The 22,161-nt window shown below is 50.4% G+C and overlaps 1 protein-coding gene across 1 annotated transcript in view; it reads right to left on the bottom strand.

The window, feature by feature from the left end:
- Positions 1-22,161, bottom strand: part of LOC138520575 (E3 ubiquitin-protein ligase TRIM39-like) — a 551,427-nt gene that overhangs the window by 455,003 nt on the left and 74,263 nt on the right. Inside the window, exon 7 of the mRNA XM_069632911.1 lies at positions 10,835-11,386. Within this exon, the coding sequence (XP_069489012.1) occupies positions 10,857-11,386 (530 nt within the window). The 3' untranslated portion in view covers positions 10,835-10,856. The remainder of the gene's footprint in view (positions 1-10,834; positions 11,387-22,161) is intronic.

Here is a 22,161-nt window from a genome sequence, read left to right as displayed (position 1 = left end):
CCCACTATATATGACCTATTCTGCTTAAAGTTACTTCTAGCTGTTTATTAATACACATCTACCCAAATAACACACACAGTAAATGTCACAGAGGTAGGCTTGTGTGGTACAAGTTCCTTTAACGTTGTTTTTCTAAATTTCAAAAGGTTTTTATTGGAGCAACTAAACCATAACGTCCTTTTAACGTTTTCTTCACTGCATAAATCACGCACAGTGTTAATGTGATGAACTGGAGAAGATATAAGGAGTAAATATTAGGAGTAAGCGAAGAAAGTAAGAAAAGGCGGTAAAAGGAGCAAAGAGAAAAATTATCCTAGTTTTGTGCAAATGTTTAGAGAAGGGGAGATGGTCAGAGGTAAGTGCAAGTAGTTAGTAAAACTCTCTCAGAAAATATAATAATGAATTGATAGTTGCCAAGAGTCAATAGTGAGACATACGTACAATGCAAGCATAGAAAGGAACATATCATTGCACACATGAATGTGTATTTAGTTAGTGCATCTGTGTAACGGGATGAAATAAAACAAAGATAGAGCTGAAGACCATGTGGTTTGAAAAGAAGTCGCCAAGAGAGAACAGCAAAAAGAAAACCATGAAACAGTTTTTAATAAATACTAAAAAAATATGGGGATGTAAATAACCCCTTGGCTCTCATGTCCTGTAGACGAGTATCTGATGAGCTCCTCCCTCCATTTCAAACGAGATTGGGCTTTTCCTACTTAAACCATCTTGCACCTGTCGCAAGTACTGTTTAAGTACTGCTTGGCTCCACGGCTGCTGTCTCTTAAGTACTGCTTGGCTGCCACGGCTGCTGTCTCTTAAGTACTGCTTGGCTGCCACGGCTGCTGTCTCTTAAGTGCTGCTTGGCTGCCACGGCTGCTGCCTCTTAAGTACTGCTTGGCTGCCATGGCTGCTGTCTCTTAAGTACTGCTTGGCTGCCACGGCTGCTGTCTCTTAAGTACTGCTTGGCTGCCACGGCTGCTGTCTCTTAAGTACTGCTTGGCTGCCACGGCTGCTGTCTCTTAAGTACTGCTTGGCTGCCATGGCTGCTGTCTCTTAAGTACTGCTTGGCTGCCACGGCTGCTGCCTCTTAAGTACTGCTTGGCTGCCATGGCTGCTGTCTCTTAAGTACTGCTTGGCTGCCACGGCTGCTGTCTCTTAAGTGCTGCTTGGCTGCCACGGCTGCTGCCTCTTAAGTACTGCTTGGCTGCCATGGCTGCTGTCTCTTAAGTACTGCTTGGCTGCCACGGCTGCTGTCTCTTAAGTACTGCTTGGCTGCCACGGCTGCTGTCTCTTAAGTACTGCTTGGCTGCCACGGCTGCTGCCTCTTAAGTACTGCTTGGCTGCCATGGCTGCTGTCTCTTAAGTACTGCTTGGCTGCCACGGCTGCTGTCTCTTAAGTACTGCTTGGCTGCCACGGCTGCTGTCTCTTAAGTACTGCTTGGCTGCCATGGCTGCTGTCTCTTAAGTACTGCTTGGCTGCCACGGCTGCTGTCTCTTAAGTGCTGCTTGGCTGCCACGGCTGCTGCCTCTTAAGTACTGCTTGGCTGCCATGGCTGCTGTCTCTTAAGTACTGCTTGGCTGCCACGGCTGCTGTCTCTTAAGTACTGCTTGGCTGCCACGGCTGCTGTCTCTTAAGTACTGCTTGGCTGCCATGGCTGCTGCCTCTTAAGTACTGCTTGGCTGCCACGGCTGCTGTCTCTTAAGTACTGCTTGGCTGCCACGGCTGCTGTCTCTTAAGTACTGCTTGGCTGCCATGGCTGCTGTCTCTTAAGTTCTGCTTGGCTGCCACGGCTGCTGTCTCTTAAGTGCTGCTTGGCTGCCACGGCTGCTGCCTCTTAAGTACTGCTTGGCTGCCATGGCTGCTGTCTCTTAAGTACTGCTTGGCTGCCACGGCTGCTGCCTCTTAAGTACTGCTTGGCTGCCATGGCTGCTGTCTCTTAAGTACTGCTTGGCTGCCACGGCTGCTGTCTCTTAAGTACTGCTTGGCTGCCACGGCTGCTGTCTCTTAAGTACTGCTTGGCTGCCATGGCTGCTGTCTCTTAAGTACTGCTTGGCTGCCACGGCTGCTGTCTCTTAAGTGCTGCTTGGCTGCCACGGCTGCTGCCTCTTAAGTACTGCTTGGCTGCCATGGCTGCTGTCTCTTAAGTACTGCTTGGCTGCCACGGCTGCTGTCTCTTAAGTACTGCTTGGCTGCCACGGCTGCTGTCTCTTAAGTACTGCTTGGCTGCCATGGCTGCTGCCTCTTAAGTACTGCTTGGCTGCCACGGCTGCTGTCTCTTAAGTACTGCTTGGCTGCCACGGCTGCTGTCTCTTAAGTGCTGCTTGGCTGCCACGGCTGCTGTCTCTTTAGTGCTGCTTGGCTGCCACGGCTGCTGTCTCTTAAGTGCTGCTTGGCTGCCACGGCTGCTGTCTCTTAAGTGCTGCTTGGCTGCCACGGCTGCTGTCTCTTAAGTACTGCTTGGCTGCCACGGCGGCTGTCTCTTAAGTACTGCTTGGCTGCCACGGCTGCTGTCTCTTAAGTGCTGCTTGGCTGCCACGGCTGCTGCCTCTTAAGTACTGCTTGGCTGCCACGGCTGCTGTCTCTTAAGTGCTGCTTGGCTGCCACGGCTGCTGCCTCTTAAGTACTGCTTGGCTGCCACGGCTGCTGTCTCTTAAGTACTGCTTGGCTGCCACGGCTGCTGTCTCGGCTGCTCTTTGCCGCTTTTGCCGCTTTTGCTGTGGACCCTTTAAGGAGGTGAACTGGATCCAAGCACGAGCACTTTGTGGACTTTGTGGACTTTGTGGATACATTTTCCATTTGCTGATAAATGTTTTCCTTTTTTTTGTTTAGAGCTCCTCCCTCCATTTGAAATGAGATTGGGCTTTTCCTATTTAAGCCATCTTGCGCGCGCACCTGTCGCAAGTACTGTTTAAGTACTGCTTGGCTGCGCAGCCAGCGGCAACGGTGCCACTTATTATATCCATTGGCCCTCATTACGACCCTGGCGGAAAGGGGTTTACGCCAGCGTAATGCATGGCGTACCTTTCCGCCTTACTACGAGTTCCCGTAGCGCCATGGTGCTTTTTTCGCCTGGTTTTTCCGGGCGGAAAAATCCATGGCGCTACGGGACCTGTTGTTAATTACGCCACCGTAATTTACGGTGGCGTAATTAACGCCTTCCCCACTCCCATTATACCCTATGGGGCAAAAATGGGAATGGGGAAGGGTAAATGGGGATTGGGGACTTACCGCCCCGCCAAGGTCGGAATGGGGCGGTAAGTCCGCCAACCCCCATGGCGGAGTTGGCAGCTTTGCGCCATGGACCATGGTGCAAATTGCACCATGGTCCTACGCCAGGGTCGTAATGAGGGCCATTGTAGCGAGGCCACGAACTTCCTCCCCGTGCTCTGACCCCGATCTCTCAATTTATGCTAGCCACTGTGAGTCTCAAAATTCTATGCTCACGGATCCACAAGGTGTAACAGATCTCACTTCAGGCACAGAGTCTTCCCCCAGTTCTCCATCCATATCCTTTGTCTACCCCACTCCCAGAAGAGTGCAGGCTCAAGCTACACAAGAATGTTCCTCTCGGCGTTCGGTGGAAGACTGCATTTTTCCAAACATGCCTATTCCCCTCTCTCCCTGCACGTTGGATACGTCAGTAGCGGCTCTGCCGGCCGCCCCTCCCGTGCTAACAATCCCCCCAACCCAAAGTGTGCAGCCTGTGCCTCCGCCCTCCACATTGGATGCTGTAATAGCGGTGGCTCCTGCCCCCCCTCCGGTGATCTATGTCACCCTAGCTGCTATGCAGTTACATTTGCAAAGCCTGTACAAACTATTTGAAGGACTAGATACAAAAGTAACAGAACAATCGACGCAAGCCAAGGAAGGGAATAACATACCTTGTTTACTGGTTCTGAGAAAAAGAAAAAAGGCCTCAAAGGTGTCTCGCCCCGCAGCCAAAAAGAACCCAAACACCTCACATTGAGGGTTCCGAAACAAACAATGAAAACCTTTTTTCAAACTTTGAAACCAGTGTCGGAGACAACAGACGCCGTGCAAGCCACTCAGTGCTCAGTGCCTCTGTTAGTCCCTGTACTCCCCATGCCAATATCAGCCCCTGCTGTGCCATCTAGTCTTAGCGCTGAGAAAACTAGCCTACCTGTGCAGGCTCTAACAGCAGCTTTGGCAGTTGACTCGGTGCTACCATTAAAAGAGAACCTGTCTGCCCTACCGCTGAGCCGGGGCCTTTTGGAGTCTTCCTCTAGGCCCTATGCCCATCCTCCAGGCCCTATGCCCCTCCTCCAGGCCCTATGCCCCTGTGGTGCAGCCAGCGTCTAGTATCACAGCGGCTTCAATCTACCCTCCCTTGGATGCGCTAATCCGCGAATTAGAACTGCCACCCACGCGAAAGCATCTCGCCCCTGAGAAAAGCTCAATGGGCCAGGTTGCGTGTGATAACAGCATGATCCCTGTTACCAACTCGAGAACCAAAACTGTTTCTGAATTTTCAACAACTCAAATACGTGAGGCGGTGGATGCGTATTTAGCATCTTGTACCCAGCCCATCCTCTCTAACCCGCGCCAAAAGGCACGTGAAACAAATGTGAATCTGCTCCAATGGCTGCTTCCAGGTCCCTTGCCAATGATAGCAGACATGCCTCAGCATTCTATGCCATCTTTCAGTCTGCCCCAGGCTGCTCTAGCCCGTTGCATGGAAATGCCTCGACATCAACCTAACGATGCTACTAAACCTATCAACCCTCAGCCACAAAATGTCTCAGCACTGGCAACCAAACTCCAGGCCTCAGCGTCCCGGAAATGTCATTAATTGATTTTAAAATGTCGGGGAGGGAATTTTGGCACCTACGATCTTAATCGACGTAGTGTGATAAATATTTTTTCCGAAATAGTGGAACTCAAAGATATTTGTTCAAGCGACATCGAACAAACTTGTTCGGTGGTGCGCTTATGGATACCTTCGGGAATTGTCCTAAATACTGTGTGGAAATCAAAAATGCAATTGTTTAACACAGGCTTTTTACTAGCACAAGATCCAGCACGTATGACTGTGGGAACATATGTAAAACAAATGGTTTCTCACACCCATTCGAGTGAAACAACTGTATATAACATCTATGGTGCTCAGCCTCACATGTCATAACCACTAGTGACATCGAAAGGATGCCACAGTACTGTTGCACGCACACTTGCAAACTTCCATTGCTGGTGTCCCACCTGTAATTGATATAATAGCACTACAAGAAACTTGGCTTTTGCAAACCCCAGCATGGAATAACTACGAGATCGTCCTACTTCCAGCTATGGCTGGCCAAAAGGGCCGACCGTCATCAGGCCTACTAGTAAATATGTCTAGAGGATTTGCTATTCAGGCTTGGGCCTCGGTATCTGTTTTTATTCAGCTTGTAAAATCTGATGCCCATTGCATACTATTGCATTAATCAACATTTATCGTAACCCTCTTGGGCTCACTGACACTGCTTTCTATGCGGGCTTGACCAGACTCCTGGATGTGGTACTTCTCTCTTCGGACATTACGGACACCCTTATTGTGGGAGACCTCAATTTAGATTGTCTCCATCCTAAAGGGAAAACCGCCATTGCTACGGTTAAGCGGTGGTCTTCCTTTATTATGGAACGGTATTTCCACATGACCAATGGTTCAATACAAGGCGATATCCCAGCCCAGCCAACGTGGCAAAGAGGGTCGGTATGCACTACAATAGATTATATGTATACTCATACCGACCTAACTGGGCAGATAAAATCTTTCCAAATTATCACTCAGGTGCACAGTGATCACCATTTGCTGGTTCTCACAATAAATTGGAATTATGTATCTCCTCACAAGTCCTATTATCCGACCGACTTGGTGGTCAACAATGCCGTTTTCGTTGGTCAGATAACAACTTATCAGCCTTATTCCATTTGGTCATTTCTAACAACAACTCTGATAATCCAAAACAGTAAACTAATCCTCTCATCACATTCCAGCATTCAGTGAGACATGGTAATCAAGCAGAGACCCCCCACAAACACTCTTTCAATCCTCTAGTCAAAGCTAGAAAGACTGAATACCATCGTGAAAGAAGGTTCATCTGTAAACTAAACCAGTCCAATTGCATTCAGCAATTGAGAGCAGTCAAATGCAGGTGCCGCAATTGGATACGTCAATATCGAGCACACATCCTGCAAGCGGATAGCGAGCACATGCTCAGATTAATGGCGAATAAAAACACAGCTGAAACCTGGGCCACCTTCAATCAATGTGCCCACAAGAGCCAGGGTATTTTACAGGTTCTTAGTGTAACCGAGGCCCAGTGGATCGAGCACTACAACAATTTATATGCGGATCCGTCCTTTGTGATTCTGGCCCAGTTACCAGACAGCCCTCAGATTTGGTCGCTTGATTGCTCCCCTTTTATTCTTAAGGGTTACATTAAACATTTTAGTTCTTCTAGAGCCAAAGGCCCTGACGGCCTTAGCAACTTTATGTTTAAATCAAATTCTTCAATGTGGGGTAAAATCTTGAACAATCTTTTTCCACACATTATGATTTTACGTAACATTCCACACTCATGGAAAACCTCCATCATTGCACCAATCCACGAGAAGGGTGATCGTACCCTTCCCTGCAACTATAGGCCCATTGCCCTTTTAGATGCGCCTGGCAAGCTTTTCTCCAAACTTATCCTGCAGGATTTCAACATATGGACTAAAGCCTCCCACACAAGAGACCCTTTTCAGAGGGGCTTTCTGACTGGCCTGGGTACAAACATCAACTTGCTTTGCCTAAATGCTATTAAATCCCAAGCACAAAGTTCCAAACAAGCACTATATTTTGCTTTTGTGGATCTCCATACGGCTTTTCATGCCATTTCCCGTCCAATTCTTTTTGCTAAACTCACCAGAGACAAGTGCCCTCAGACATTAGAGCAAATTATTCAATCACTCCATTGCAAGACATCAGTGCATATTAGATTAAATCTAGAAGGCCTACTATCCAGGGCCATCCCCACTGCTCGCGGCCTAAAGCAAGGCTGCCTTTTGGCGTCCGCAATCTTTCATTATTTTATGTATGATGTACGTCAGGTTTTCGAGGCAATATCATCGGACTCACCCAAAATAAACAGCCATAAAATTCAGACCCTTATGTATGCCGATGATTTGGTGTTAATTTAAAAAACCCTGTGTGGCCTCCAAAAACTACTTGATGGTTTCAAAAGCTACATAGTGGCTAACGAACTGCGGGTTAACACTGATAAAACCCAAATTGTCATCTATAGACCACATAACACGGCCAGATCCACGTCTTGTTGGACCATTAACCAAATAAAATTGGCTACGGTATCGAGCTATGTTTATTTGGGCATGGTCTTTGATGGCAGTGCCTCAGTTACTGCTCATTTGGATGTTGTGAAGCGTAAACTTGATTCGGCCATTTCACAGACTAAAATCATAATGCACCGTTCTGGTGCTATTACTATGAAACCGGCAGTGCTCTACTGGAAACAAAAAGCGACTCCATGTATTTTATATGGTCTTGAGTCACAATCACCCTGGCAGTCAGGAGTCTTAGATAGGCTAGAAGGCACATTTTGCAAAGCAATTCTTCAACTTCCACAATGCATCCCAATAGTTTGGGTGCGTTACGAACTAGGCCCAACCTCCCTGAATGCGCAATACCAGTGGAGAACTTGTGCCCTTCTTCGGAAATGTCTGATGCCTAATCGAGAATACAATGTCTTGCAATTCCTGTCGTATTACATTTTCCAAACTACAAATCATTTTGTTAAGCAGTGGTTACGGGCCGTCTATTACATTCTAGTGGAAGCAGATGCATCTCTTCATGTGCTTTTGATAAATCCTGACAAATAAAACAGCTAATTTATCGTAATGATTGGATCAAGACTCGATCCAAATGTCTCCAATATAAATCTGCAATACCTGAAAAATTTAGACACAAGAGGCTGGGATATATAGAACCATATCTCCTAAAGTTCCCCTGTAAAAAAAATATGATCAGGTTTTCTGAGAATGCGTTTGAATTTATGGCACACCCGCGAACTACTGGCTCAACGCAAGAGTTGCGAGGGGGATGTAATTTTCTGCAGATTCTGCCTCGACACTAAGGTCACAGAAACCCTGGAACACATTTTATCGTTGTGTCCAGCCCTAGTTGAGGAGCGCCTGAAATGTTTCTCCTGTCATTGTAGCTACTTGGAGAATTTGGATTCAGTACAAAGGTGGACCACCCTACTGTGCACGACAAAGGTCTCCTTACAAATTGCAGTTGTCAACTTTCTCTATGCAGTGAAATTGACTTGTTGAAGAATTTTGTGTTTATTTACTGGTGCCTTTTACTCTGTGTGTGTTTCGTCAGCTCTTAATTTGTTTGAAGTTTTATATCAACTGAATAATTTTCTCTTTTCCCTTTTTAATGATTGTTAAACGTGTAATATTCATCTCATAATTATGAAGATTGTGCTAAATTTTACTTATGATTAATTGAATGTAAAGTTTTATATTGAAAAGTTGATTTATTTCAACGATATCAATAAAAGAAAATTAAAAGAAAACCCTTCCTAAATGTGCCAGTAGGGGTCAGTGCTGGCTAGGGAATGGGCGGTACACCCCTTTTTGGCGCAGCCGATTCGGCGCGAGGGACGTTTGGACGTGGCTGATATTGCAGCCACGTCTGATCCAGCAATTATATATTTATATATATATGTTTTTATTAACATATTGAATGATGCTGGTAAAATAGGTCACTTGTGCACATTGAACTCACAGGAGCAGTTTGGCCTTGTGGTTAAGTTCTCTGCCCGCAGTCCTCCAGACCATGGTACGTGGCTGAGCTGTACCTTTGTTATTTTTCTAAATAGCAAAACATACTATTATTTTTATTTTAATGGTGAAATAAAAGAAAGGTTAAAAAAAAAAAAAGCTGTATCTCAGCCGCGAACCGTGGCCTGTGAAGGGGGGGGGGGGCGAAGAGCGTAACCACAAGGCCAAACTCGCCGTCCTGTATGAATATACACAAGGGACATATTTTACCAACATAATCCGCTATCGTGATAAGAGAATGCATGTTATATGTCCTGTTTTTTTGCGAGTGAAAGCAGGGAATATGAATATATGTGTGTGTGTAATATATATATATATACACACACACACACACACACATATATGACAAGAAAAAAATGAAAGCTGTCGCTCAGCCGCGAACCATTGCCTGTGAGCATCTGCGGGGGAAAATGTAACCGTTAGACCAAACTGGTAGTGCTCCTGAAGTGTCCACTAGTCACATATTTCAGCACCATAATGCAATACCATACATTAGGAAAAAAAAAAAAACGAATCCGTTGCGCCAAAAGAGCCCTGCTGCGAAACGTTCCCGCGCCAAAATGTCTCCTGCGCCGAAGCGGTCGCGGCGAATCGTGCCGCGCCGAACTGGCTGCGCCAAATCGTCCTGCCCCGAGAAAGACAAAGATTCATAAGCAAGTAAGAGCTACCAATGGATGTAAATAACCCCTTCCTAAATGTGCCACTAGGGGCCAGTGTTGGCCAGGGAATGGGAAACTAGCAGTTACCGACAAAGCAATAGTAGCGAGAAAGAGACCTACCAATGGATGTAAATATCCCCTTCCTAAATGTGCCACTAGGGGACAGTGTTGGCTCGGGAATGGGAGACTAGCAGTTACCGACAAAGCAATAGTAGCGAGAAAGAGACCTACCAATGGATGTAAATAACCCCTTCCTAAATATGCCACTAGGGGACAGTGTTGGCTAGGGAATGGGAGACTAGCAGTTACCGAGAAAGAAAGTGATTCAGAACCAAGTAAAGTGGCTTTCCTGCCATAGAGATGAGCCGTAAAATATAAGTGAAACTCCAAAGGGCAGGAAATATCACTGAAGAAATGACTCCACACCAAGAGCCTATAGCAGGACAGTATATAATAAATGTAACATTGAAAGGCCCTTCTGGTGCGGAAGCGGGTGACGTGTGAGCAGGGGCGTTGCTAGGGGGGGGGCTAAGGGGGCTATAGCCCCTGATCTTTTGGTTGTAGCCCTGGATAGAATCTCAGGAGCTACAGCCAAAAGACTAGCTAGCCCCCAGTCCCAACAGTTCTGACATCAGCTTAGCCCAGGGTCTTTTCCAGACCTAGCAACTCCCCTGCGTGTGAGCAAAGCTGCTACAGTTTAGCAATATACAGGCGAGAGCCACACAGGGTCACGAGTAAAGCGTGGAAATCCCAGTTAAAGCACATTAAAAGGAGGAAAAACCAAGGGGGGGGGAGGAAAAACCAGGGGGGGGGGACAAAAACAGACACAGCGCCCCCTCTTACCTGCCCCCTCACAGACAGCCCCCTTACCTGCAGCCCCCCCTCACAGCCACAGCCCCCCGTACCCCACTTAGTCACAGACACAGCCCTCCTTACCTGCATGCCCTGCCCTCAGACACAGCCCCCCCAGACACAGCCCCCCTCACCTGCAGCCCCCCTCACAGCCACAGCCCCCTTACCTACAGTCCCCCGTGCCCCACACTCACAGCAGACACCGCCCCCCCTCACCTGCAGCCCCCCCTTCACCGCCCTCACAGACACATCCCCCGTTACCTGCAGCTCCCCAGACACAGCCCCCCTTACCTGCAGCCCCCCCAGCCTCCCCTGTGCCCCGCCCTTACAGACACAGCCCCCTTGCCTGCATGCCCCCCCAGACACAGCCCCCCTTACCTGCAGCCCCCTCCAGTCCCCCCTCCAGACACAGTCCCCCCCTTTGCCGCCCTCACAGACCCAGCCCCCCCCCAGACACAGCCCCCCCTCTTACCTGCTGCCGGGCTCCGCTGCTCTTAGTCCCCTCCTGCCACCGGGAGGATCCGCAGCCCCCCCTCGGTGCTCCATGTACAGAAGTAGGGCCGCAGGGTGCGGGGGAAGGGGGCCCCGGGGAAGGTGAAGAGCAGAGCCCGGTCCTGAGCATCGTAGACCGAGAGCCTGCCCGCCTCATAGTCCAGGAAGAGGCCCAGGACCCCGGGGGGAGCGCGGGGGGTCAGGCGGGTGTGAGGGGAGGTGAGAGCCCAGTATTTACCATCCCAGAGCTCCACTGTCCAGAATCCTCGCGCAGGTGATAGTGTGAGCCCCTCCTTCCTGGGCACAGACTCATCACACACCCCCAGGATCCAGCCCGGGCTGCCCCCCACCTCCACCTCCCAGTAATGCCCCCCGGAGCTCAGCCCCTCCCTCCCCAGGACGATCCAGTGTATAGTGAATCTCTGGGGGGTGTCGGGCAGGTCCTGGGCTCGGGGTCCGCGTCTCACGCTTCTCCCGTCCGCGGACACGATGAGCAGAGGATGAGCGGTGCCAGAATCCAGAGTCACCTCACCTGCAAGAGAGAAGCCCGGCTCAGAAACCAGCCAATCACAGGGCGCCAACAGCCTGTCAATCACACCAACAGGGAGAGCTCAGCCAATCACAGCCTCCTGTCGCCAGGCACCTGCAGACCCCACCCACATCCCAGGCGAATGCGGCTGTTCCTAGATTCTTAAATGAAACCCCAAGTGACCCCCAAATTCAAGAGGTAACGGAGAGCTCCCCCCCCCTCTCCCCACAATTCCCCATTCTCCACCTCCATCTCAGGTCCCAGGTGGTCTTCGGGTCTGCAAGGGGCGGGGGCGATGAAAAACGAAGAGAAGAACGCAAGAAGGGAGGAATGAGCGAGAAAGGCAAAGAGAGAGACACAGAAGAGAGACAGGCAGAGAGGAGAGAGTGAGAAGAGAGGGAGAGGCGAGAAAGCAGAGAAGAGAAGCTGAGAGGAGAGTGGGAGGGAGAGGGACACAGAAGAGAGGCAGGCAGAGAGGAGAGAGTGGGAAGAGAGGGAGAGATGAGACAGCAGAGAAGAGACAGCAGAGAGGAAAGTGGGAGGGAGAGGGACACAGAAGAGAGACAGGCAGAGAGGAGAGAGTGAGAAGAGAGGGAGAGATGAGACAGCAGAGAAGAGAAGCTGAGAGGAGAGTGGGAGGGAGAGGGACACAGATGAGAGACAGGCAGAGAGAAGAGCGTGAGAAGAGAGGGAGAGATGAGACAGCAGAGAAGAGAAGCTGAGAGGAGAGTGGGAGGGAGAGGGACACAGAAGAGAGACAGGCAGAGAGGAGAGAGTGAGAAGAGAGGGGGAGATGAGACAGCAGAGAAGAGAAGCCGAGAGGAGAGTGGGAGGGAGAGGGACACAGAAGAGAGGCAGGCAGAGAGGAGAGAGTGAGAAGAGAGGGAGAGACGAGACAGCAGAGAAGAGAAGCCGAGAGGAGAGTGGGAGGGAGAGGGACACAGAAGAGAGACAGGGAGAGAGGAGAGAGTGAGAAGAGAGGGGGAGACGAGACAGCAGAGAAGAGAAGCCGAGAGGAGAGTGGGAGGTAGAGGGACACAGAAGAGAGGCAGGCAGAGAGGAGACAGTGAGAAGATAGGGAGAGACGAGACAGCAGAGAAGAGAAGCCGAGAGGAGAGTGGGAGGGAGAGGGACACAGAAGAGAGACAGGCAGAGAGGAGAGAGTGAGAAGAGAGGGGGAGACGAGACAGCAGAGAAGAGAAGCCGAGAGGAGAGTGGGAGGGAGAGGGGCACAGAAGAGAGGCAGGCAGAGAGGAGACAGTGAGAAGAGAGAGGGAGACGAGACAGCAGAGAAGCTGAGAGGAGAGTGGGAGGGAGAGGGACACAGAAGAGAGGCAGGCAGAGAGGAGACAGTGAGAAGAGAGAGGGAGACGAGACAGCAGAGAAGAGAAGCTGAGAGGAGGGTGGGAGAGAGAGGGACACAGAAGAGAGGCAGGCAGAGAGGAGAGAGCGGCGGGTACAAGAGATCTGCAGAGAAGAGAGGGAAAGACGAGACAGCAGAGAAGAGAGTGGGAGGGAGAGGGGCACAGAAGAGAGGCAGGCAGAGAGGAGACAGGCGGGTACAAGAGATCTGCAGAGAAGTGAGGGAGAGACGAGACAGCAGAAAAGCAGAGAGAAGAGTGGCAGGGAGAGGGACACAGAAGAGAGGCAGGCAGAGAGGAGACAGTGAGAAGAGAGAGGGAGACGAGACAGCAGAGAAGAGAAGCTGAGAAGAGGGTGGGAGGGAGAGGGACACAGAAGAGAGGCAGGCAGAGAGGAGAGAGCGGCGGGTACAAGAGAGCTGCAGAGAAGAGAGGGAGAGACGAGACAGCAGAGAAGCGAGTGGAAGGGAGAGGGACACAGAAGAGAGGCAGGCAGAGAGGAGAGAGAGGCGGGTACAAGAGATCTGCAGTGAAGAGAGGGAGAGACGAAACAGCAGAGACGCCGAGAGGAGAGTGGGATGGAGTCTTGGGATAGCGATACAGAAGAGAGGTGGGCAGAGAGGAGACAGTGAGGCGGGTGCAAGAGATCTGCAGATAAAAGAGGGAGAGACCAAACAGCAGAGACGAGACACTGACAGAACGTAGAGACAGACAGTAGAGAGACTCACAAAGGTAGACTGGAAACACGCAAGAGAGGAGACCGACTGTGAATGTCGGATAGAAATAGAGACATATTGCAGATTAAAAACAGAAAAGACAGAGCAATAACGACAAAGAGACACGAGAGGGGACCGCCGGAGATGCAGAGAGAGCAGAACATGGAGGAAAAGATGAGTGGGAGAGAGACACATGAAGAGAGAGAGAGAGCAACATGGCCACGATGAGAAGCAGAGAGAGGAAGAGAGGAGAGACAGTGAACGGGAGACAGAGGCGGTGGAACAGAGAGAGACACTTATAACCCATCTCATATTATTCAGACCCCCCCCCTCCCCGCACCCCCCAGGCAGCCTCGTGATACAACAGAGTGAACTCCTGGAAAATCCCCCCCCCCCCCTTCTCTTCCGACATCTTTACACACCTCACTCCCGGCCAGAGAGTGCCCTGCAGCTCTGCCGAGCAAAGGAAGTGAAGGGGTGAAGAGACAGCACAGAGACAGACAGAGATCAGAGACAGCGACAGGTATAGACTGGGAGAAAAAGACAGAGTGGGACAGGCAGAGATGAAAGAGAGATCAGAAGGGAGGGGAGAGACCAAGCAGAGATGCGAGAGAAAAGCAATAGGAAGGAGAGAGACAGACTAGCACAGAGAAGCAACAGGAAAGAGAGAGACAGGCTAACCGAGGGAAACAACAGGAAAGAGACAGACTAACACAGAGAAACAGGAAAGAGACAGACTAACACAGAGAAGCAACAGGAAAGAAAGAGACAGACTAACACAGACACACAACAGTAAAAATGGAGACAACTAACCCAGAGAAACAACAGGAAAGAGAAACAGACAAACACAGTGAAACAAAAGGAAAGAGAAAGACTAACACAGAAACCAGAGGAAAGAGAGACAGGCTAACAGAGAAACAACAGGAAAGAGAGAGACAGACTAACACAGAGAAACAACAGGAAATAAAGAGACAGACTAACACAGAGAAACAGGAAAGAGAGACAGGCTAACAGAGAAACAACATGAAAGAGACAGATAGACTCAACACAGAGAAACAACAGGAAAGCTAGAGACTAGAGGAGAGCGAGTGAGGGCGATAAGCAGAGTGGAGAGGACGACGAGGCACAGTCGAGCGAGGGGAAAAGAGACATAGAAAGAAGAGGAGACAAGCAAGAAAGACAGAGAGACAAACTAACACACAGAGGAGAAACGGGAAAAAGAATGAAATAGCAAAGAAAGAGACATGTAGCGACAGGAGACCAGGAGAGAAAAGGGCGGGAAACTAACAGAGGAGGCCAGAGAAATACAGGCAAAGAGAAAGAGGCGACAAGAAAACAGCGACAGAGGGAGACCGGGTGAGTGACAGAGGAGCATGGACAGAAACTTAACCAGGAAGACACAAATGGAAAGACAGAGACAGCCATACAGGAGAGAGAGATAGACAGACAGACTGAGACAGACTGAGACAGAGGAGGGAATACAGGCCTGCAAAGGGGAGAGACACTAGGAAAAGACAGAGGAGGGCGGAAGAACAGAGAACATGGACTCAAGAGAAGCAGAGAGAGAAAAGATGGAGTAAAGGTGAGTGGGAGAGGAAGACATAGGGGCAGGGGAGTATCCAGCATTGCAAGAGCGGGGGGGGATGGGGGGGAGAGCCTGAAAAACGTCCTGCTACCTTTCCCCCAAATGCAGTGCGCACAAGTCCATATGGTCTCACTCCCACCCACAAACCACCCACCCCGGCCCCAATCTACTTTGTTGGTAACATTAGTGGTAGATGGAATTTTACCACATAACAAATAATAAATAAAACTGCAGAATCATTACAGATGCAGGAAACTCATCTGTTAGAGCTCTGTCCAGGCTCTGGGGCAAAGTACATGCAAACCTCCTAATGTGCATATGGACTGCACCAACAGAAGGGACTTCCCAGAAAAGCACATCGCAAGCAGCATCAGCAGTCTCTGATACCTGGAGGCCCCATGAAAGTGACTTTAGAATAAGTTGCCATAAGTAAGCCACGTGGCAAATACCTTTGTGGTGCAAAATCCCTAAATTGCACGATTGTTATTTATGCAGCAACTCTATAGTCAGGCTTTTTTTTTAAATAACAGCCTGATATATTTACATAAGCTCTGAAGTGGATCACAGGGCTGCAGATAAGACACAGTGGGCCTCATTAGGACCCTGGCGGATTTTTACCGCCATCCACGGACTTTCCGGCCATGGCGCAAAGTCCCTTTACGCCATGGCCGATGGCGGACTTACCGCCCCATTCCGAGGTCGGCGGGGCGGTAAGTCCCCATTGTCCCATTTACCCTTCCCCATTCCCATTTCGGCCCCATAGGGCTCAATGGGAGTGGGGAAGGAGTTAATTACGCCACCGTAAAATACGGTGGCGTAATTAACACCAAGGTCCCAGAGCGCCATGGTTTTTTCCGCCCGCAAAAAGCGGGCGGAAAAGTGTCCATGGCGCTCTGGAATCTCGTAGTTGGCGGTAAGGGGTCGGCGCAGCTAACGCTGGCGCAAACCCCTTACCGCCAGGGTCCTAATGAGGCCCCCTGTGATTAAATGATCTGCCCAGGATCACACACTTTGGTTAAATGGTGAAACCGGGATCTGGATAATTTAAGCAACTGAGCACATCTTCCCAGTTTTAGTTGATATAGATATTTATTAAGGTTTCCCTTTGCATTTCATGTGCTTAAACAATACTTTTTTTTTAAAGCAATGCCTTGGAAGCAAAGCACATCACATACGAAACTACCCTTTCATAATTAACTTTACACTATATACATCATTATAGAAATATGTTGGCTTTAGCTTTATTCTCCCCATCCTGCATGCAAAGTCACCATAGCATCATGCAGATTAATGTTAGCCTAAGAAATCCCCCTTGGGTAAAGCCATAGTCATGATTTCATAAAGCCTGCAGCATTATGCACCCTTCTCACTGCTGATCCCTCCCTTCCATGCACATTTCTAAAAGAACAAAAGACCCTGCTATTAGTCAACCCTCCCTCCATCAGTGCCTAATGGCTCACATTGAAATGCTCTGTTGACACAGAGCAACTTGAGAGCCCCTCTGCTGCTGCCCTGAGCTCCTTGGAACATTGTCCTGGCACGGGGAAGGGTAAGGTGTCCTGCTGCCAGGACAATGTGTGCTGAGCAGGAATTGCTCAGCACACATTGTCCTCCCAGCGGGACACCTTTCCGTGGGGCACCCTGATTGAGGTGCCGAACGGGAGTGGTGTCCCAGTGACAAACGTCCCGGTCAGGTTCTCAAAAGAGCCTGTGGGGGGGCAGCTTGCCCCCCCCACCCCCTCACTCGGTACACCACTGCAGAGGGGGCAGAGAATGGGGAGAATGAAAGGGAGATAGATAGATAATAGGAAAAGACAGAGAAAAAGACACGCAGAGAGGAAATAGAGGGGCCGGTGACCAATAGGCAGACAGCAAGGGAGATAGAAATCACAGCACAGGGAGAGAGGGAGAGAGGCAGGGAGGACAGAGGGTAGGAGACAGAAAACTAAAGAGGAGGGAGAGAAATAAAGAACTAAAGGCAGGGGTGTCCATGAATCGGCCCGCGCCTTGCCCCCCTCCTCATCCCCACCTTCCAACAGGCGCTTCTCTCGTGTTTTTAATGCAAATGCTGGATAGTCCTTGAGATTCCATATGTGAGGGATTGGATGAAAGTATGAAATAAACCCAGAGGGACAGCGAGAGAAACACAGCAAGAAAGAAAGACAGGCAGAGAGAAACACAGCAAGAAAGAAAGACAGACAGAGAGAAACACAGCAAGAAAAAAAGACAGGCAGGCAGGAAGAGAAACACAGCAAGAAAGAGGCAGGCTGAGAGAAACACAGCAAGAAAGAGGCAGGCAGAGAGAAACACAGCAAGAAAGAGGCAGGCAGAGAGAAACACAGCAAGAAAGAGGCAGGCAGAGAGAAACACCAAGAAAGAGGCAGGCAGAGAGAAACACAGCAAGAAAGAAAGACAGACAGAGAGAAACAGCAACAAAAAAAACTGGTAGGCAGAGTGAAACATAGCAAGCACGAAAGACAGGCAAACAGAGAAACACAGCAAGAAAGAAAGACAGACAGAGAAACACAGCGAAAAGAAAGATAAGCAGGCAGAGAAAAAGATAGCATGAAATAAAGAGAGCAACAGGCAAGGAGGAGCTATAGAGACAAGAAGGGTGAGAGAAAGACGAACACGGGCAGAAAGACAAGCAGATTGAGATGTAAAGGGTTGAGACAGGAGAAGATAGACAGAAAGAAAACATAGCAAGAAAGAAAAGCAGAGACAAAGGAGAGGGGGAGAAAACTGGGCAGAGAAGAGAGAAGGAACAAGTTACTTACCTGTAACTGTTCTCCAGTGCATGGGTCTGGCATGGATTCACATGCTCATGAATATTCCCCGTCGTCAGGCTGGGAGTCCTCAGTAAAGAAAAAATCAGTTTCAGTTTCGTTTCGGAACTGTCTTTCTCCTAATAACCAATCACTGGTCTCTGGGTCATACTGCCCCCAGCCAATGACTGCCCTCTACCTAAGCCCCTCCTCTGGCAGCCATCTTCAGATTGGGTAGCACGTAAAGTGGCAGTAGGATCAAGAGAAGAGCCACAGAGGGGTAGGCGGGAGGGTTCGCATGTGAATCCATGCCAGACCCATGCTGGAGAACAACAGTTACAGGTAAGTAACTTGTTCCTTCTCCAGCATGGGGTCTGGCATGGATTCACATGCTCATGAATACAAGAATATATAGCAGTACACACATGCACAACCACAGGAGGTGGCAAGGCTCAACATTAAGCATTTCAACAACTCAACATTAAGCATCTCTTACCTCCTCACTAGGTTCACCTTCAAGCAAGCAGGTTGCGCAGCACTGCCTGGCTGACTCTGGACTCCTCTCTGGAATCCCGGTCGATGCAGTAGAATCTCGTGAAGGTGTGCGTCGACCTCCACGTAGCAGCCCTGCAGATGTCCAGCAGGGGCACACCAGACCGGAACGCCGTAGTAGCAGCGATCGCTCTGGTTGAATGGGCTCTCGGACGGCCGGGCAAAGGTCGGTTTGCCAACCGGTGACAGTGCATGATGCAGCCGGAGAGCCATCTGGAAATGGAAGCCTTCGAGAGGGCCTTCCCTTAGTTCACAGGTCCAAAGTTCACAAACAGCTGTGATGTCTTCCGAAAACTCTTTGTGCGGTCCACGTAGAACTTCAGCGCTCTAGCCACATCCAGCGAGTGCAAAGTCCTCTCAGCCGGCGACGAAAGCGACGGGAAGAAAACAGGTAACACCAAGGGCTCGTTGAGATGGAAGTCCGACGGCACCTTGGGCATGAAGGAGGGGTGCGTCCTCAGTACTACCCTCGTCTCGTGGAATGTCAGATATGGAGGCTTACAGGAGAGGGCCTGGATCTCTCCCACTCGTCGTGCGGAAGTGATGGCCACAAGAAAAGCTGTCTTCCACGATAGGAACTTCAGCGGTGCCGAGTGCAGGGGCTCGAAGGGCAGACCCATGAGCCTGGTCAGCACCACATTGAGCTCCCACGCCAGGGCCGGAGCCTTCACCGGCGGGAACGAGCGGAACAGTCCTTTCATGAACTCCTTCACCAGGCTGTTAGTTTAGAAATTACTCTACCATAATATAGGTAATATGTTTAGTTGGCCGAAAACCAACAACATCATATATTCAGCTTTGATAGCTTGATAGACACGAATAGTACAAATTCATGAGCTTGACTGAACAGACTCCATTTTGTAGAAATAGAATTTGCCATTTTGAATAACCTTCGCTCATTACTTTTCTGTTCAAAACTGCTTTGCTGTTAACACTATTCTATTCCGTTGAAGCTCATTCAGGAGAGCGAGGCCACGAGTTACATATTGAAACATGATGCTGCCAAACCTAGATAGGAATGCCCCGATCTCCTCCCGCACAAGTCCTTGAAAGTAAGAAGCGAGGCATTTAATCACTATACAGATGCCAGATGCCAGCTAGTCTCGCTGGTGCGGCATAAATGAGAAAAACAAGTAATTGATGGTTTGAATTATGCTTCATTCCACGGCCCCCCCTCGCCGAGCCTGGGCGAGCGGCCTGACCCCTAGCACATGAATAGAAACCAAGAGATAGCGGAGCCTGGAATGTGACTCTCCCCTGTACGTAGTCTGCTTGCAAGGAACAAGAGCAGTGTGTTCTATTAAACAAAGAAACATGTCTGTAGAATCCGCAGAATGAAACTGTTGCTAAAACCAAGGTCCGAAGGTGTCACATTTGTGTCATAATGGTCATAATTGTCAATCATCAAATACATTTCGCAGGAAATACATTATGGGCGGTATTGAACATGTCATAGCTGATAGTAAGAGCCTTGATTTGTATATATGTAACTGTTGTAAAATTGCTCGCTCTCTTGCGTCCTTCGAGGTCTGGTGACACACGTTGCGGGATGCGAGACCAGTTGGCCAACTGAAGCTCTTTGTTTTGCAATAAACCCTAGCTTTTGGGAATTGAACCTCGTGTCTGGCGTAATCATTCGTGTTTGGTAATTGTGCCTTGTTTCCAAAACACGCGGGGCCCCTAGGGGCCACGTCAAGGGGATGCGACGACCGCGCCGGAGTTCTGGTGTAGCGGGAGATAGCCGCCAGATGGATTTTGATGGAGGCATGTGCCAGCCCCGCCTTGGCCAGCGACAGCAAGTACGGCAGCACTTGAGGGGCCATGATCCGTAGGGGGTTGATCTTCTGTGCACGGCACCAACAGAGAACCTATTCCACTTATGTCCATAGCACTTAAGAGTTGAGGATGCCCTGGCCTTTGCAAGTACTTCCTTGCAGTCCACCGGGATGTCGTAGCCTCCGAACTCTAGTGCTGCAGGAGCCAAGCCTGCAGGTTCAGCGATCCCGGGTCGTGATGTAGGATGGCGCCTCCTTCCCTGGCGTGAAGATCCACGTCCGTCAGCAGTTTGACTGGGGGGGACGCTGACATGTCCAGAAGGTCCAGGAACCATATCTGCCTCGGCCACGCCAGTGCGACGAGGATCATCCTGCACCAGGACCGTCTGAGTTGACTGATGAGTCGCAGAAGCAACGGCAATGGTGGGAACGCATACAGGAACAGGCTGTCCCAGGGGAAGGAGAATGCATCGCCCATGCTCCCCAGCTGGGGAAACCTGCTGGTGAACCTCCGGCACTTGGTGTTCATCGCCGTCGCGAACAGATCGATCTGGGGACTGCCCCACCATCGGAATAGGAGATCCACTTGATCCTGCCGAAGTTCCCACTCGTGGCAGGAGCGCAGCTCCCTGCTGAGTGAGTGGGCGACAGTGTTTTTCACTCCTGCCAGATGAAAAGGTACCAGGAATATCCCCTGGGTGACGGCCCAGTGCCACAGATCCTGCGCTTCCCTGGATAGGGCTGGGGATCTGGTACCCCCCTGCTTCCGTATGTAGAACATCATGGTGGTGTTGTCGGTGAAGACCCATACCACTTTGCCCTTGAGGGACGGAAGGAAAGACATGAGGGCCCAGAACACAGCCCAGAGCTCCAGGACGTTGATGTGCAGGGACCTCTCCTCTGGGGGCCAAAGGCCTCTTGCCGTTTCCTGGTGCTCTGGGGTCTGGAAGTCCATGCCCGCCGCGAGATGCGCACGGGTGCCCCACCACCAGATCGCATGACGGAAAGTCTCGTTGAGTGGGATCTTGTCTTCGAAGATTCCCGCCACTAGCATCCAACGGGCGTCGAGGAACTCCTGCAGTGGCCGCATCCGCAACCTGCACAGACGCACGAGGTAGATGCACAATGACATCATGCCGAGTAGGGACTTGATGGCCCTCACCCTGGCCACTTCCATGGTCAACAGCTGTTGTACCTCGCCCAGGATGGCCCACATCCTTTCCTCCGACGGTGAGGCCAACCGCACCACTGTGTCGAGTCTGGCTCCCAGGAACAGGGCGTCCTGCGACGGTACCAAGTGGGACTTTGCAAAGATGATCGAGAATCCCAGTTCCGTGAGCAGGCGGACGGTCTTCGCTGTGTGGTCGACGGCGAGTTCTCTTGACTTTGCTCGGATGAGCCAATCATCCAGGTAGTGGTATATGTGAATCCCCTGCAGGCGCAGCCGTGCCGCCACCGGTGCCAGGCACTTGGTAAAGACCCTTGGAGCCGACTTCAACCCGAAGTGCAGGGCTTTGAACTGGTAGTGCCGCCCTTGGACCACGAAAGTTAGGAACTTTCGATGTCCTTTGTGTATGGGGATGTGAAAGTAAGCATCCTCCAAGTCCAGCGACGATAAGAAGTCGCCTTCCTCCAGCTGCCCCAGCACGTGCTGAAGGGTAACCATCCGGAACTTCTGGGCTTTGATGTATTTGTTGAGGCGCCAAAGGTCCAGGATGGGCCGCCAGCCGCCGGTCTTCTTTCGGACGAGGAAGTACCGTGAGTATACTCTGGAGCCCCAGACCGCTTTGGGACGAGTTCTATCACGCCCTTTCTCAGCATGGCTCGTACCTCCAGAAGCAGCTGTGGAACGTGGTTTTCTTTTCTGGCCACAGGTGGGAAATGGGGGTACTTTCTTTGGAACTCCAGAGTGTGACCGTGGGCCAGGGCATTCAGCACCCAACGGTTGGTGGAGATGGACTCCCACACGCCGACGAAGTTCACCAGCCGGCCTCCCACCGGGGTACTTAGCTGGGGGCCCGACG

This window comes from Ambystoma mexicanum, chromosome 13 (genome assembly GCF_040938575.1).
Source record: "Ambystoma mexicanum isolate Mex_15411 chromosome 13, UKY_AmexF1_1, whole genome shotgun sequence".
Classification (NCBI taxonomy): Eukaryota; Metazoa; Chordata; class Amphibia; order Caudata; family Ambystomatidae; genus Ambystoma; species Ambystoma mexicanum.
Note: the sequence above shows the minus strand (reverse complement) of the source record. Positions and strands in the feature narration are given on the sequence as shown.